We start from the raw sequence: 15,439 nt of genomic DNA, 5'->3' as shown, positions 1-15,439 counted from the left end.
CTTTAATATGAAAGAATTATTCAGATTCATTAAATCCCTCAATACTTCTGAATTTCCCCGTTCTCAATATGGATGAGATTCTACATGTAGTGAAGCTCTTCAGCATCAGACCCGCACCTAACATTTTAGCGGTCCCATGTACCCTGTATTCCATCCACTAACTCCAAACCATATTACAACCTCACCTTAGCTCTCACCGTGAACTTGTACATTTTCATGAGCCACGGCCAGAATCATCGCCCAACATGAGGTTCCACAGCGATTTGAAAAACATTCGCACCTTTGCCAGTGAGTTTTACTACATCATAATAATAAGATGACTTCAGCTGACCAACTTCCAGAACTCACAGCCGCATTTTCCACTCTGGAGAAGCTGGTATGGCTACGCCTCAGCGATGAAACGGCACACTTCACCGTCGTCCCAGATACAGGCTCACAGATCTGGTCGTAAGCAATTATCTCACCAAAGAGCCTTCCATCTCACTCGTACGGAGTGCTAATGCCTTGAAAAGAACACTACCAATGGACTTCCTCTTCGAAAACTGCACCATCCAGTCCGCCGAGCCTTCCAACACTATCAACCTAGAACTTTCCCTCCAGCCCCTCCACCGTGCCCTCAAATCCGCCCAGGGCAGCATCTCGGCTTCCCTACGCCTCACCAAGAAGAAAGGCGTGCCCGTCCTCTCCATGACGATCACCACCAGCACCAAATCCTCTTCCAAGTTCGGAAACGCGCCGCCCGCTGCTGCTCCCCTAAAGCCTCCTTCTTCTTTCGACGACCCCTTTGGCGACGTCGACGAGGACTTCCAGGCCGCCGGTGCTGAGCAAACCCACCTCGAGACTTCCCTTCGCAGAGAGCACGAGAAGATCATCACCCAGGACATCCCCATCCGCGTGCTGCACCCAGACACCGTCGCCTCCACCGTCCAGCCCTCGCTACAAGAGCCAGACGTCCACATCCAGCTCCCGCCTCTCCTCCAGCTGAAATCCATCTCGGACCGCTTCACCAAGCTCGCTCTCGCCTCTGGCGGCTCCAGTAGCAAGTCTCCCCGGCTCGAGATCAGCGCCAACATGCACGGCGGCCTGCGCGTGCGCATCGCCACAGAGACGGCCGACATCTCTAGCGGCTGGACCGACCTCGACAATCCGCAGCTGGATCCCGCCCAGCTCAGGGTCCCTATTGAGGAGCACCCTAGTACCAAGTTCCGCGATCGTGGACCCGACTCTTGGGCTTCGATTTATGTCGACGGGAAGGATTGGAGCAGAGTCCTTAGCGCCGGCAGGCTAGAGGGAAGAGTCATAGCATGTTTCTGCCATAACCAGTCTCTAGTGTTGTATGTGTACATACCACATTATGACGACGGGGCCGCAGATGATGCGGTCCTCACTGTAAGTTCTGAACCTCCAACTTCACCTCTTCTCATATAAGCTTACAAGGGATAGTATCATGTCCAAGCATATAGTGCATAGCCTGGAGTCACATTACAATTCGGCGTAGGAGTAATTTTAGGGAGATCCAATGGTGTATCGAAAAAGGGATAAATGTGTTTTTTTTCTTGTTATTCTCATGAAAGATATCCAAAATGCTAATATGTGTGTAATCATGCCATGTGTATCTGCATCAATCATCCTCTCGTACCTTCATTCAAGACTTCATTGTTATGAAAAAGACACCCTTCCTCCAGCTAACAATTATATCATATCACAACGTCCAATCCTATAATACAAATACCACCATCATCTGTTGCGAAGAGAGCAAAATTGCCCATGCAAAAAGTGAAGAAATAGAAACAAACTCCAGCAGTCTATTAAGTGTCTTTGGTAGGTTATGCAGCTGTTGGGCACTTTCTGTTGTTTTATTTGGCCATAACATCGACATAGCGGCCTTTCCTTGCCTTTTTCTGGCCGGGCTTTCGGGGTCCAGATGCACTCAGCAAGTCATCGATACTGCTGGCATTGCTCATGCTCGTAGTAGGTCTGCTTGACGGTTTGCTATCGGTACTCGCGCTAGACATGGATCGCAACATGGGCGGTGCGCCACCAAGGCTCTCCTGAGACGGGGCTCTATTGAGGACTGCTGGCGGAGCCAACGAACCAAAAGAAGACGAAGGCGGAAGGCTAGCTCTGCCTTGTGGAGGCGGCGGCGTTTGTGGAGGCGTTCCGCTGGCGGATCGTGGACTGCCAAGTGCTTTAGGTGGCGGTGGGGTGGCCGCTTTCGCTTCGACTTGCTCAGCTCCGGGCTTTTTGTTGACCCATCGCTTGAGTTCAGGGTCATATACAAAGCTGCTTGCTTCACCAAGCTTAGCCTTGATGGGCTTGCCAGGAGATGATGCTTCTCCGGGACTTCCAATCTCCTTCTTACTGCCGCCTCCGAACCAGCCCGAGAAGCCCCAGCCTTTCTTGGATTGCTGCGCAGCAGCAGCGCGTTTGGCTGCGAATGGTTAGTAAAGATAGGACTTCTTTTGGAAACTTAAGGGGCGTAAATACTCACCATCTTCTTCCGCAGCCTTGCGGAACATCTCCTCATTCTCACGATCCTTTTCTGCTTTAGATTTTTCTTTGGCGCTTGAAGCACCAAAGTCGTCATCGTCATCATCCATAAAGCTCTTCTTCTTGGGTTTGGGTTCATCATCATTTTCCTCCGCAGAGGGCCCAAGGTCTGGCTCATACGACGGTGGCTCATAACCGTAAGGCTGGAAAGACGGAGGCTCGTAGCCATTTGACGCGCCCTCAGTTATGCCGACATTGTTGGCCTCAGTTTCGGACATAATGGTATTGTTGGAGGGAGGTTCATATCCATAGGAAGCCGGCTGGAAACCCGTGATAGGGGGGACAGCTGGCTCTTCATGGGGTTGTTGTGATGAGACTGGCTCTTGATATCCGTATGGCTGATATCCACCGAGAGGAGCCTTATTCTCATTACTGATACCAGCAGTCATTGGCTGATAGCCAAGGCTAGATGGCGCAAATCCATTGCCACGTCCAGGTGGAGAACCAGGGAGGGAAGGAGAGACTCCGTATGTGCTCACAGGGTACTCGCTTGAATTGAGTGTAGGCTGAGAGAAAGAAGAAGGCAGCTGTGGCGACTCAACACCGTAGGTAGGCTGAGAAGTTGCCGGGGCATACCGCGACAATGCCGATGACAATGCCGATGTAGCAGCAGGAGCACCGGCTCCTGGATAAGCAGGTGAGCTGATGCCCAAGGTATCAAAGTTGGAAACCGACGGGGAGCGGCTCATGGACGGCGTTCCTATGCGGGCAAATGGGCCACTCTCCTCGCCTGGGGTGCCGTTGGGGTTCTCAGACTCATCTCCAGCAACAAACTTGTTAAATCTGTTCCACATGCTATCAGATACCTTGTTCATGCTAGGTTTGGACATCCATGAGGAAGATTCTTCCCTTGGCGCCTGTTTCAAGCGCCTCATAAAGTCGTCAACGGCGGCTTCCAGAATTGGATGATGATAAGGCGACCTCTTCGTCTGTGACGCCATGGCTGAGAGAATGGCATCGCAATACTGCAGAGCCCTGTCCCGGTAGCCATATTCAGCCAACGTGATAGCATGGTGGAGTTTGTAGGGCGCAAGATGGGGGGCGCCAGCAGCCGCAGAAGGAGTACCCGAAAGCGAAAGTCCGTACTCGTACACTTCGCTAAGCTGCAAAGCTTCCGTATCCCTTCCAATCTGGTGTGATTTTTGGCGGTGATCCGACCCCAAAAGGACAAAGTCTACGTTCGGATCATCAAAGCCACCATACACGGATATCTGCCTGCTAAATATGAAGCAAATGTGGGCGGCTTCAGCCCTTCCATAGCTGGACAAGAGCTTGCCTAGGGCGTTCAAGCCGCGGACGTCGTCAGCGCTTCGGTTGCTTAAAACAAGCGTCAAGGTCTCTCTCCACTTATCCAGCCCTTCCATGGCGTCTTTGGTAGGCTCAGAAGATGATCCAGTCGAGACAAGCTGCAAGCCAGCACGTGCATGGACAGGGACCAACTCATCTACACAGTCATCGTAATTACCGGATAGGATTTTGTAGAGAGCAGCGAGGGACTCATTGCTCTGGCCAGGGTGATTGACTTCCTTGCGAACAAACTCTTGCGCAACACGCTTGTACAAGTCAGGTGAGACTGTATGAGAAATGAGCATGGCATGTCCCCACAGGCGCTTGTCAACTGCTGCCCAGACAGCGGTTTCGCGATTGCCCTTCAGAAGATCTCGACGGATTTGCTCCATGGTAGCGGAATCAGCCCCGTCAGCCTGCATGGAGGTTGCCGTAACGCCATTGATGCTTATGGTTGGATCCGTAGGAAACAGAGCATCGTTGTCGGCGGTAGGGGTTACGGTGCCTGGAGAAAGTACATCTCGAACAGCCTTCTCTGCCGCAGGGTTGCCTTCTAGCACACCGTCATGCTCGATAAATATCCGAAGTATCTTCCACAGCAGCAGGCGTTCAATGGTACGTTTCGCTTCGTAAGAAAGCTGTGGGTGAAAAGATATCTCTGGGAGTTCTTTCTCCAAGCTTTCGATGCCAGAGGTAAGCCACGCAAGAACTTCTTTCTTCTTTGATTTGCCTTTTAGCGGGCCTGGGAATTTGGCCAGGCGATCTGGTAGAGACTCAATATCCTTGATATTCTGCACTTTGACTTCTCCCGGAGCTCGTAGCATCGACGGTGCTGTTTGGTTCATAACGTATCTCGGGATGCTCTTTGGGAAGGAAGTTACTACGGTACCGCCCACTCCCCAAGAGAAAATAGGGACGCCTTGCCATCTCTGAAGAGGATCATGCTCTCGTCCATCCGTAGGAGCAATCATATTCATGTTAAGGGATGACGGCCGAGGATGGGCATGGGAAGTATGGGCAATCTTAACAGCAGGGGGGGACACGGGTGAATGTGAAGAAGCAGGTCGGCGAGCAGCCTCTGTAGATTTCGGGACATATTGGGCACCTCTAGTAGCTCCTGGAGACTGCGTATGAGCACGAGGGGGTGGAACAAATCCGAGCTGAGTCGAAGGAAGGTTGTTAGGCATGTAGCCAGAGCCTGGTCGCTTTGGAGGAGATAACGTAGACTGAGCGGACGGAATGGGCAAAGGTGGTGGCGAACGGGCATTGCTCAACCGATTAGTGATGGGAACCTGGTCGTCTTCTTCTTCAACCTCGCGGGTAGGGGGAAGAGAAGCGACGCGGGTGAGTCTCGGTTCGTATGAGGAACTAGCTCGTCGTTCGGCGTGGACAGCTTCTCCATTGGCACCATGCGGCTTCTCGCTGCTAATCTCGAAATGTGCCAGCGGACTGGAGGTTCGCGGAAGATGAGGCAAACCAGCTTGAGGCGGCGTTGCTGAAACGGCTGCTGGGTTGTAGGCGGCAGTTGGATTGGGGGCGGGTGGTGCAGGAGAATATCGACTTGTGGGTGGCGGCGCACTTTGGCTGCTGGCTCCTTGGGGAGGGGGAGCTGGAGAATATCTGGATACATTGGCAGCTGGTGAAGGCAGGGGAGCGTTTGGCGATTGAAGTGGCGCGTATGGGTTTACTCGCTCAGGGGCCACAAGATTCATCTTTAGAGTGGAGCTGGGAGCTGCAGGTGGAATCTGGGTTGCCATGGGAGGGCTCAAAGGAGATGGTCCATGAGGAGAGGTGGCCAGGCCGTACGGGTTAGGAGAGGCCGCTCTGTTGCTTGACCTGGACATCGAACGTGGCTTCGGTGCGGTGGGCAAATCTTCGAAGAAGCCTGATTTGTGTCGTAAGAGTGGCGATTTTTGGATACCACCGCTTGGAGGGCCTGAATCAGTGGCACTCATGCTGGCACTTCGTGGAGGGGGAGGTGGATGAAGCGATGATGAATTGTTCAGTTGTAGTTGCTGCATACTAGCTCGTTTCCTAGGCTTTACTGTAGAGGTAACCAAATCTGAGGGTAGGTCATAAGGCGACGAGTATCCTCCCTTTGCTTTGTCGGCAAAGCTTTGGGCTTTGGGCGAATCCGTTGCCTGCTCCGGAGGGACTTGGCCATATTGTGATGGAGGCTGGGGAGCCACTCCCTGGGTTGGAGCATTATAAAACGGGGACTGCAACGGTGGTGTGACAGGCGTATAGGCAGACGCAGACGCAGATCGTTGTAGAGTAGGTCGATATGAAGTGGGCGCAAATGCTGGTGCTGATACCACGCTCTTTGTTTGTGAGCTCAATGGCGCAGCCTGTGCTGGAGCTGGGACTTCGTCGAGATCATCCAGTAACCCTTCGTCGTCACTGCCCAGGAACGCGGCTGCGTCCACTTCTGGTTCTTCTGCTGGTGTGTTTTCAATAAGGAAATCGTCTTCATCGTCATCGCCAGCAAACGCTTCTTGCCATTTTGACGCAAGGTCTTGAGTTGGGGGAGCCTCCGTTTCATTTCCGTTGCCAGCCTCTTCAAGCGCTTCGGGCTCCTCCGTCACTTTGACATCCGGGGCAATAAGCCCCTCTTCATCCCACTCGAGCGTCTCGTCTAGCGTAGACTGACGAGAAGGAGGTTCTTGATCAGCAGATGCCAGGACCTGCATAGTTGATTTCCGCTGCAATGGCTCTGCTTCTTCGCCTTTGCTTGTAGCGTCAGCTTCAGATTGGTTGATTTGGTTAAAAAAGTCGTCATCTTCATTGTCATTGTCATCATCAAAAGAGGGGATGTGTGTATTCTCACTGCTAGCTCCAAGGTTAAAGCTATCTTGCGTGTGAGGTATCAATGGCACCCCTTCTTCATATCGCGCTTCGGATTCTACATCTTCAGTCCATTGGATGTTCCCGCCTATGGATGTAGAGGGCGCATGTCTGTGCTGTGAAGCTTTTGAAACTTGATCCACAGGGTCTGAGCTTGGTTGGGAATGCGCATCAGCTTGGTACTCTTCCTCTTCGAAATGAACATCTCGCTCTGTCTCTTCCAATACGTCAAGCGCCTGGTTCGATGGCAGAGGTGTATCGTCGATAAGCTCCGGATCTTCTGCCATGAGAGGTACGACAGGAAAAGAGTTTGACCTCTCAGACTGGGGCATGAACTTGAAAGGATCTGTATCAGTCCTCGAAAGAGTCCACTCAGCATTGTCGTCATCGCTAAAACTGATTTCGGTCGAAACGGTCCGAGCAAAGGACATGGAGCTCGAATGCTGCGCAGTACGGGTTGTCGGCTCGGTCGCATCTTCTTCCTGACTCTCGGCTACAGGTGCCGGTGACTCCGTGGGTTCCTCAGCCGTTACAGGATGCGCCTCTGAGGCCAGCTCAGCACCTTCCTCGACGCCGCCACCACGGGGATAAGACTGGTCTTCCGTGCCATGCTCGCCCTCGTGATGATCAACGCCACTTTGCTCTTCTTCGTGTGCCGGACTAAAATCTGAAGTCTCGGGTAAAGGCTCTACAGATGTGGATGGTATTTCGTGGTCGTCGTAGGCTGCTCCGATATCATGGACGCTGTTTGGCATCAATGCCGGATTCCATGATGAGGTGAGCGGCTCGCTAGCCATGATCAATTGGAGGTCGAAAGGAACAACCCCTCGCCAGCAAGGCGCGAAACAGAAGCTGTTTTACTGGCCAGATGTGTTAGCAGCCAGAATACAATGCAGACAGCGTAGCCAAGATCGAATATCGGACTCGGTATCGGTATCTCCAAGTGCGCGAGAGGCCACGAGCAGAAGTATCAGTAGGTACCTTATACAGAATCGAATCGAATCGAAAGCGAAGATGGTGGATGCTTTAAATGGAGATCATGTTCGGGAGCAAGGGTAGCATAAAAAGACAGCGGATATCAATGAAGCAGGCCTTGATGGGAAGAACGACAAGGGCCAGTTGGCACGTAATGCTTGGAGAAGCAGATCAGGAGAAGAAGCGAGCAGAGCACGGGGCGTCCAACAGGTGCTGAGTACCTTTGCGCTAGCGAAGTAGTGGGAAAATACTCGCCTAAAGGCCGTGGTGCAATGTGTTCCTTACTGGACGGCGAAGTACTAATGTCACATTCCGTCATTAAGCAAAGCCGGAACCTTGAAGGACGCCGAGGCTTAGCCGGCGCAACATGCCACTCCAACAAACGTGTCGACGCCGCGGAGGAATGTTGAGAATGTTGAGCCGAGTTCCCTGTTAATGCGGATGATGTGCTCCCCAAGTACAGTTACGGGATGGTTGTCCATTGAGACAGACACTGTTATTTACCATGGCAGCAGTGCTAAGAGCCGAATGGCGCTCCGGTGCTATGGAATCCCATGCATACACTATCTAGCAGCCCCCAGTTTAGGCCACATACATACAGAGCACAGTCTTACGCACATGGCCTATCTGATATCGTCAGCCTCGTGTAACCACCGGCCTGCTGAAGCCATGTTTCATTCTCCACTACGTCAGCTCTCGTCCTCGCTGCCTATCAGCTCCATATAATACTACCCAAGTGTTACTTTTAGTAGTATATCTGTCCATGTTCAGTCGTCGTATGCCTGCTCATATGGACATGGACAGAGCTCTGGCCCTCCATGAGTCAACTGGCAAAGCCCCGCGATTCACCGGTTGTTTACCTGCATTCACTATATGCCATCCCTGTGCCACGGGAACGATCCCCGCAGTAGCTCTAGATGCGACAGCCTTCTTCAGGAAGGTCTTATTGGCGCAGGCAGCGATTCGGTCCAGCCGGTGCTGCCATCACAAGCCGCCTGCATGATATAGGTCGTACGGCTACGCTTGGATGTAGCATTTAGATGCGGGCACATGCTCAAGCAAAATACCTGAATAGGGCACTCCTGTTGGCTGCTGAGCGTGTCTGTAGATAATGACACGTACGCCGTAACTTTAATGATGCACATAGATAGCAGCACGGTACATGTATCAGTTGAGGTCCTGGCTACCTAGAGAAAACATTTCATCCGATGAGTCTGGATTACAACTCCTGCTATTGATATTTTGCGTTGCTTTTAGAGGGAGCTGCTCAAAGTCGTATTTCAGTGACAACCAGTTGCTTTAAGTCAAGTCTCTGGATTGCCACCAAATTGCCATGTACCTGGTAGGTACTCAGTGATTCACAGCAGCCTGTAAACTCTCAGGATCAGCCAAAAGCTTTCAAAACCTCCAAGCTGTCCTCTTTAGATACCGGCCCATCAGGCACCCATCTGCATCATGTGATGGCGACTTTGGACTTTGCAACATGTACGACTGGAGTACCTATGCATGCACATGAATGCATCTTTATGCTTCATCTTGCTTACCTACACAGCTTCAGCGATCGCTCGCTAGGTACAGCTATTTCGTAGCGCACGTGTGGCTGCGTCGGCGCCCCACCAAAGCCTCTGATGCGACCAAGTCCCCTGGCATCGGGAATTAGCGCGGAGCCTTACGTATCCCTTGTGTTTGATAACCAGACTTGATACAGCCAACCAGCACCGGCGCTGGCTCCCTCTCAAGCTACAACTAACAAACAGCTTGAGCAGCGATTGTTTTGAAAGAAGAAAACACATGTATAACTCATAGATTCCGCTGCCGGAGCGTACGCCAACAACTGTCATCATATAAAGCCCGTTTGGGCGATCTCGGGAGGCATCTGACAGACCGAATAATGCTTCCCGCCGCATTCGCCCATCGATCGTCATAAACTATTCGCACGTTCTCAGGGCTCGCTCAATTCGCCGACTTCCTGCTCAAGCTTGCAGCATGAGCATCCGGCTACAACGGCAGCTCTCGCAGAACGTTACACATCACTAAGGCCCCGGGATCAGTTTGATGCGGGATGCCTTCTTCACCTTCATACCAGCCGCCCGAGTCTCCGTCTAACGATTCCGACTCTGATCTCGACCTTGATATCCAAGAGCTTGACCCCATTTCGGCTGAGCCAGCTCGAGAGCTGCAGCAAAACCACCCAGCTGAACAACAGAGGGCATCGAGGATAGCTCTAAGGAACTTGCGTATGGGTGGGCTGCGGCGCACAAAGCGAGATAGTGGATATGGAGACCTCGGTCGGAATCGCCAAGACTCGGACGATCTTGAGCAACAAAACTTAATAGGAGATCACGATGATGCTAGACATTGGTCGGAAGCAGGTGGGAGTGGGGAGGATGATGCGCCGTTGCTGGGAGATCAGGGTTCGCCGAGTCGAAGACCGCCACCAACTGGGCGCTTTGGCTCCATACTTCGACTACTACCAAGCTTCATGTCACGAAAGAAGCCTGATGACAAAGAACCAGAAGAGCAGGAAGAAGATGATCCGTTATCCGCACGAATGATTGCCGTGGGCTCCATCCAAACCTCTCGATTCCCGACCAACATTATTTCCAATGCCAAATATACAGCATTTACGTTTCTTCCCATCACTCTGTATAACGAATTTTCATTCTTCTTCAACATGTATTTCTTGCTGGTTGCATTATCACAGATAATACCAGCCCTTCGGATCGGCTATTTGTCAACCTACATTGCGCCACTAGCCTTTGTTCTTTGCATTACCATGGGGAAAGAGGCATACGACGATATTGATAGGCGGAGAAGGGATAACGAGGCAAACTCGGAGGAATACCACGTACTACGATTTTCAGAACCGGGAAATTTCACAAGGAATAGTAAGCCGCGCAGGCCATTAAAGTCAGAAACAGTCAGGCGCAAGCCTCGAAAGGTACAAGGCGAACGCCATGACCTTACCGACATCCAGGAGGATAATGAGGATGGAGCGCAACCGACTTCTATCGTTGAAGAAATAAGCCGCAAGTCAAAAGACCTGCGAGTTGGCGACGTTCTCAAACTTACCAAAGGGCAGCGAGTACCAGCTGATGTAGTAATCCTGCAATGCCACGCTACCGAGGGGACTACCACTAACCCACCAGTGGACGAACCAACCGAGCCAGAGGAGGAAGAGACTTTGCTTGCTTTTGAAGAGGGAGAATCCAGCTCTAGCGCCAAAGGGAAAGCACCTGAGAGAATACCACCCCAGAACGATCATGCGAACAGCGGTCCTTCTGGAGAAACATTCATCAGAACCGACCAGCTGGATGGAGAGACGGATTGGAAACTCAGATTAGCCTCGCCGCTAACCCAAAGTATTGCTCTGGAAGAATTTGTTCGTCTACGCATAACAGCTGGCAAACCCGACAAGAAAGTCAACGAATTCGTCGGAACGGTTGAGCTGATGCCTACTAGACAAGCTGCGACCAGCCAGCAAGCCCTATCTGACAGCGAAAGCAGCAGCGATTCTAAATCGGCCGCACTATCTATCGACAATACGGCATGGGCGAATACTGTTATTGCATCTCAGGGGACCACCTTTGCAGCAATATTGTATACTGGTCCGCAAACCCGATCTGCATTGTCTACCTCTCCCTCCCGCTCAAAAACTGGACTTTTGGAATATGAGATCAATTCGTTGACAAAGATTCTTTGCGCTCTTACGCTTGCCTTGTCAGTCATATTGGTTGCTCTGGAAGGCTTTGAAAAGAGCGGCGAAAACGCTTGGTACATTAAAATTATGCGATTTTTGGTCTTGTTCTCAACTATCGTTCCGATCAGCCTTCGGGTGAACCTAGATATGGGCAAAAGCGCATTTTCACGATTCATACAGCGAGATAAAGGTATTCCTGGAGCAGTCGTTCGCACGAGCACCATCCCAGAAGATTTAGGACGAATTGAGTATCTCTTGAGCGACAAGACGGGCACACTGACTCAGAATGACATGGAAATGAAGAAGATTCACGTTGGAACGGTTTCATATGCCAATGAAGCCATGGACGAAGTCCAGTCATATGTTCGCCAGGCCTTTCATATCCAGCCCACTACTCATTCTGCATCTCAGAGCGTTCTCATTACCCCATCTTCAGCCATGTCCAACACGGTCAACATAGGAGCTACTCGTACACGGCGTGAAATTGGATCCCGTGTGCGAGATGCTGTCCTTGCGCTCGCGCTTTGCCACAATGTCACACCAACATCAGAGATCGAAGACGGCAAAGAGGTGACCTCGTATCAGGCATCTTCTCCGGATGAAATTGCAATTGTTCGATGGACCGAATCTGTGGGCCTGAAACTGTCATATCGTGACCGTAAAGGAATGACACTAGAGTCGACTGAGACTGGAAAGCCTGTTGTCCGTGTACGAATTCTTGATGTTTTCCCATTTACATCTGAAGGCAAGCGCATGGGAATCGTCGTTCAATTTCTCGAAAACATACACGATATCAACCCCGGCCTTGGCAACGGCGAGATCTGGTTCTATCAAAAGGGTGCAGACACCGTTATGAGCCCGATTGTGGCAGCCAACGACTGGCTTGACGAAGAGACGGCTAACATGGCGCGTGAGGGATTGCGAACACTTGTTGTTGGGCGGAAGAAGCTCTCGCATCAGCAATATCAAGAATTCGCTTCTCAGTACCACGAGGCTTCTCTTTCCATTACAGGAAGAGACGCTGGAATGCAGCGAGTTGTCTCGCGCTACCTCGAGAGCGACCTAGAACTGTTGGGCGTAACCGGTGTGGAGGATAAGTTGCAAAAGGACGTCAAGCCCTCGCTGGAACTGCTACGAAACGCTGGTATCAAAATCTGGATGCTCACTGGTGACAAGGTCGAGACAGCAAGGTGTGTAGCCATCAGTTCAAAGTTGGTCGCACGAGGCCAGTACATCTACACTGTCGCGAAGCTCAACAGGAAAGACAATGCTCAAGAGCATCTGGATTTCTTGCGAAGCAAAACGGATGCCTGCCTGCTGATTGATGGAGAGAGTCTTGCACTGTTCTTGACGCACTTCCGCATCGAGTTCATTTCCATTGCTGTTATGCTGCCTACTGTAGTTGCTTGTCGATGTTCGCCAACGCAGAAAGCTGAGGTGGCGAAGCTCATCCGCGAGTACACAAAGAAGCGAGTGTGCTGTATCGGCGACGGTGGCAACGATGTTTCCATGATCCAGGCTGCCGATGTAGGAGTTGGTATCGTTGGTAAGGAGGGTCGACAAGCTAGTTTGGCGGCCGACTTTTCCATCGAGCAGTTTTGCCATCTGGTCAAGTTGTTGGTTTGGCATGGGCGAAACAGCTACAATCGCAGTGCGAAACTGGCCCAGTTTGTCATTCATCGCGGTCTCATTATTGCGGTCTGCCAAACGATGTACAGTATAGCCTTGAAGTTTCAGCCCGAGGGATTGTACAAGGTATGTGATCTAGTTTTTACACTACGTCGTTTTTTTTTCCTATTGCTAACGTGAAGTAGAACTGGTTGATGGTTGGCTATGCTACTGTCTATACTGCGGCCCCCGTCCTATCACTCGTACTGGACAAGGACGTAGATGAGGACCTGGCAAATCTGTACCCCGAACTTTACAAGGAGCTCACTTCAGGCGCCTCTCTGTCTTATCGTACATTCTTCGTCTGGGTATTCGTGTCTGTCTACCAAGGCGGCATGATCCAGGGCCTCTCACAGATCCTCACGGAAGTGGATGGTCCGAAAATGGTTTCTGTCAGCTACACGGTTCTTGTGCTCAACGAGCTTCTCATGGTGGCTATTGAAATCACGACGTGGCATCCTATCATGATTTTCAGCATCGTGGGAACGTTTATCTTTTATATCGGATCGCTGCCGTTCTTGGGGGACTATTTCGACCTCGCATTTTTAATTACATGGTATGTTCCCCACCTCCTATTCATGTATAAATGGTAGCTAATCGTTTTACAGGGGATTTGTATGGCGCGTGTTGGCTATTGGATCCATCTCCTTGATCCCACCGTATGCAGGAAAGCTAATTAGGAGGACGATGAAGCCGCCTTCGTATAGAAAGGTGCAGAACAGGTGATTTTTATTTCTTTTCTTTTATAGTCCAATGGTTTGAGATGCGTAAAAAGCGAAGAGGGGGAAGGTGTGGCGTATTGGCGACTGAGCGATTTTCTTGTTATGCGTTGCAATGTAGGCACATAGATGGTTGTTGTTATTTTTATTATTTCAGGGGAAGAAGAAATCTGAAGATTTAATACACTCAATTCTCAACACTTGATAATGCTTGAGTGCAAATGCGTTCTTTATGAGTGTATATGTCTTGGGCTTTTGGCCGCTCTATATTTCTGTATATTTATTGTACTCTATATATTACCCCAACACTACAACTTCAGCACTAGCCATTCCTTTGCTAAGCCTGGGTACTTTCTTTGAAGGTGTGCTGCTACGCCCCCTACCGGTCCCTGAATCTGCTGCCCTCCAAGCCACCTCTTAGGTCCCGAGTAGTGAGCGACAAAGCCATCCGGGCCGGAAATCACGAAAAGGTTCTTCCCAGCTCCAGTTCCGCATTTGCAGTCATCTGCTGTTGCAGGTGTCTCGAATTCGGGAGCCAATTCCAGCGCTAACGAGTCGTGTAGACGGCATCCGGGAGTGGCGATGGGTGAGACATCTTGGTGATTCCCTGATGAGATGGCTTTTTGAAGATCTGACTCGTGGAATCGTGTTTGCTCGTCGTCGATGGCGACTTGTATATGCAGTCGATTACCGTATGTGGTCTTCATGGCTTTCAGTTGTCGCGCTACGGGGCTAGGATCTTGCAACTGAGTATCCAGTTCTACCAGTTCGCTACTCTCCTGGGACCAAAACTGCCACCTCGAAGGCCGTCTTCTCACTGGGCCATTGCCACGCTGTAGCTCTTCCCTGCTCCTAATGGCCCAGAGGAGATCCACATGTGTTTCGGGGCTTTGATCCAATACTGCCTGAGCAACTTGCATTGCTGGGGCAACGCCCGTCCCGCCAGCTAGAAAAACGACTTTCTTCATGTTGCCGAGTCTTGCCAAGATATCGAATCCTATATGCGGTCCTCGTAACCAGACATCATGACCTACACGGAGGCGGCTAAGATAATGAGACATTTCGCCACCTCCAATGGCGCGCACATAGAATCTAAGGCTTCCATCGGAAGGATCCTCGCCATCCAGAGGTGGTAGTGGCGTGTAGTGACGGGCGATTTGGACTTGGGGCTGTTTGAACTCGACAGACCATTGGGGATATTGCCATGAGGATGTGCCGGGAATGAGGTATGGAAGAGAAGGATTATGGTGCTGAGGCGAGATTGTGAAGACGAAGGATGTAGGGGAGACGGCTTCACGAGAAGTTATTGTGTAAGGGGCGAAGAAGTCGGCGTTGAGGAGAGTTGGTTTGGAAGAAGAGGTTGAGTAGTAGATGATGGAGCCGCCGACGACGGCAGTGGTGATGAGAATAGGAATAGTCTTTGATCGCTTGGCGTGAGATTTATTAGCTGCCGTGGCGTATTGTCGAGAATAGCATTGTATAGGGGAGGGTGTTGCTATTCTCATTGAGCTGGCTTTTGTGAGATGAGCTTTGTGAAGCCTTGCCGTCCAGAGGACGGCTCGTCGGCTAGACATTTTTGGGGTGCTTGCGAATTGAATCGAGAGGATTTAAAAAACAGTTAAAATGAAACTTCTTTATTTAAAAATTGAAATGCAATGAGCTGAATTTAATATTGAGATGTTTCTTAAAAAGTTGC

At 51.0% G+C, this 15,439-nt stretch overlaps 4 protein-coding genes across 4 annotated transcripts; 2 read left to right on the top strand and 2 right to left on the bottom strand.

Moving 5' to 3' along the window:
• The first annotated feature begins 133 nt into the window (after positions 1-133).
• Positions 134-1,522, top strand: GGI43DRAFT_402169 (checkpoint protein Hus1/Mec3). Its single transcript, XM_083205657.1, has 4 exons — positions 134-288; positions 342-447; positions 513-1,389; positions 1,444-1,522. Exons 1-4 carry the CDS (start codon positions 246-248, stop codon positions 1,468-1,470), a joined length of 1,053 nt encoding a protein of 350 aa, XP_083061593.1. The 5' UTR covers positions 134-245; the 3' UTR covers positions 1,471-1,522.
• On the bottom strand, positions 1,523-8,164 carry GGI43DRAFT_402167 (Sec23-binding domain of Sec16-domain-containing protein). Its single transcript, XM_083205656.1, has 2 exons — positions 2,492-8,164; positions 1,523-2,431 (listed from the first exon to the last, which is right to left on the bottom strand). Exons 1-2 carry the CDS (start codon positions 7,476-7,478, stop codon positions 1,857-1,859), a joined length of 5,562 nt encoding a protein of 1,853 aa, XP_083061592.1. The 5' UTR covers positions 7,479-8,164; the 3' UTR covers positions 1,523-1,856.
• Positions 8,165-9,260: 1,096 nt separating this feature from the next.
• Positions 9,261-13,901, top strand: GGI43DRAFT_343020 (aminophospholipid-translocating P4-type ATPase NEO1). Its single transcript, XM_083202160.1, has 3 exons — positions 9,261-13,111; positions 13,171-13,580; positions 13,633-13,901. Exons 1-3 carry the CDS (start codon positions 9,719-9,721, stop codon positions 13,748-13,750), a joined length of 3,921 nt encoding a protein of 1,306 aa, XP_083061591.1. The 5' UTR covers positions 9,261-9,718; the 3' UTR covers positions 13,751-13,901.
• Positions 13,902-13,957: 56 nt separating this feature from the next.
• On the bottom strand, positions 13,958-15,431 carry GGI43DRAFT_402165 (cytochrome b5 reductase family protein). Its single transcript, XM_083205655.1, has one exon. The coding sequence runs from the start codon at positions 15,315-15,317 to the stop codon at positions 14,052-14,054; it is 1,266 nt and encodes a 421-aa protein (XP_083061590.1). The 5' UTR covers positions 15,318-15,431; the 3' UTR covers positions 13,958-14,051.
• Between the last annotated feature and the right edge of the window lie 8 nt (positions 15,432-15,439).

The sequence above is a fragment of the Trichoderma evansii genome, assembly GCF_050947405.1.
Source record: "Trichoderma evansii strain SZMC 28006 chromosome Unknown GGI43scaffold_7, whole genome shotgun sequence".
Taxonomy (NCBI): domain Eukaryota; kingdom Fungi; phylum Ascomycota; class Sordariomycetes; order Hypocreales; family Hypocreaceae; genus Trichoderma; species Trichoderma evansii.
The sequence above is the reverse complement of the archived record's forward strand: the minus strand, read 5'-3'. Positions and strand labels throughout refer to the sequence as shown.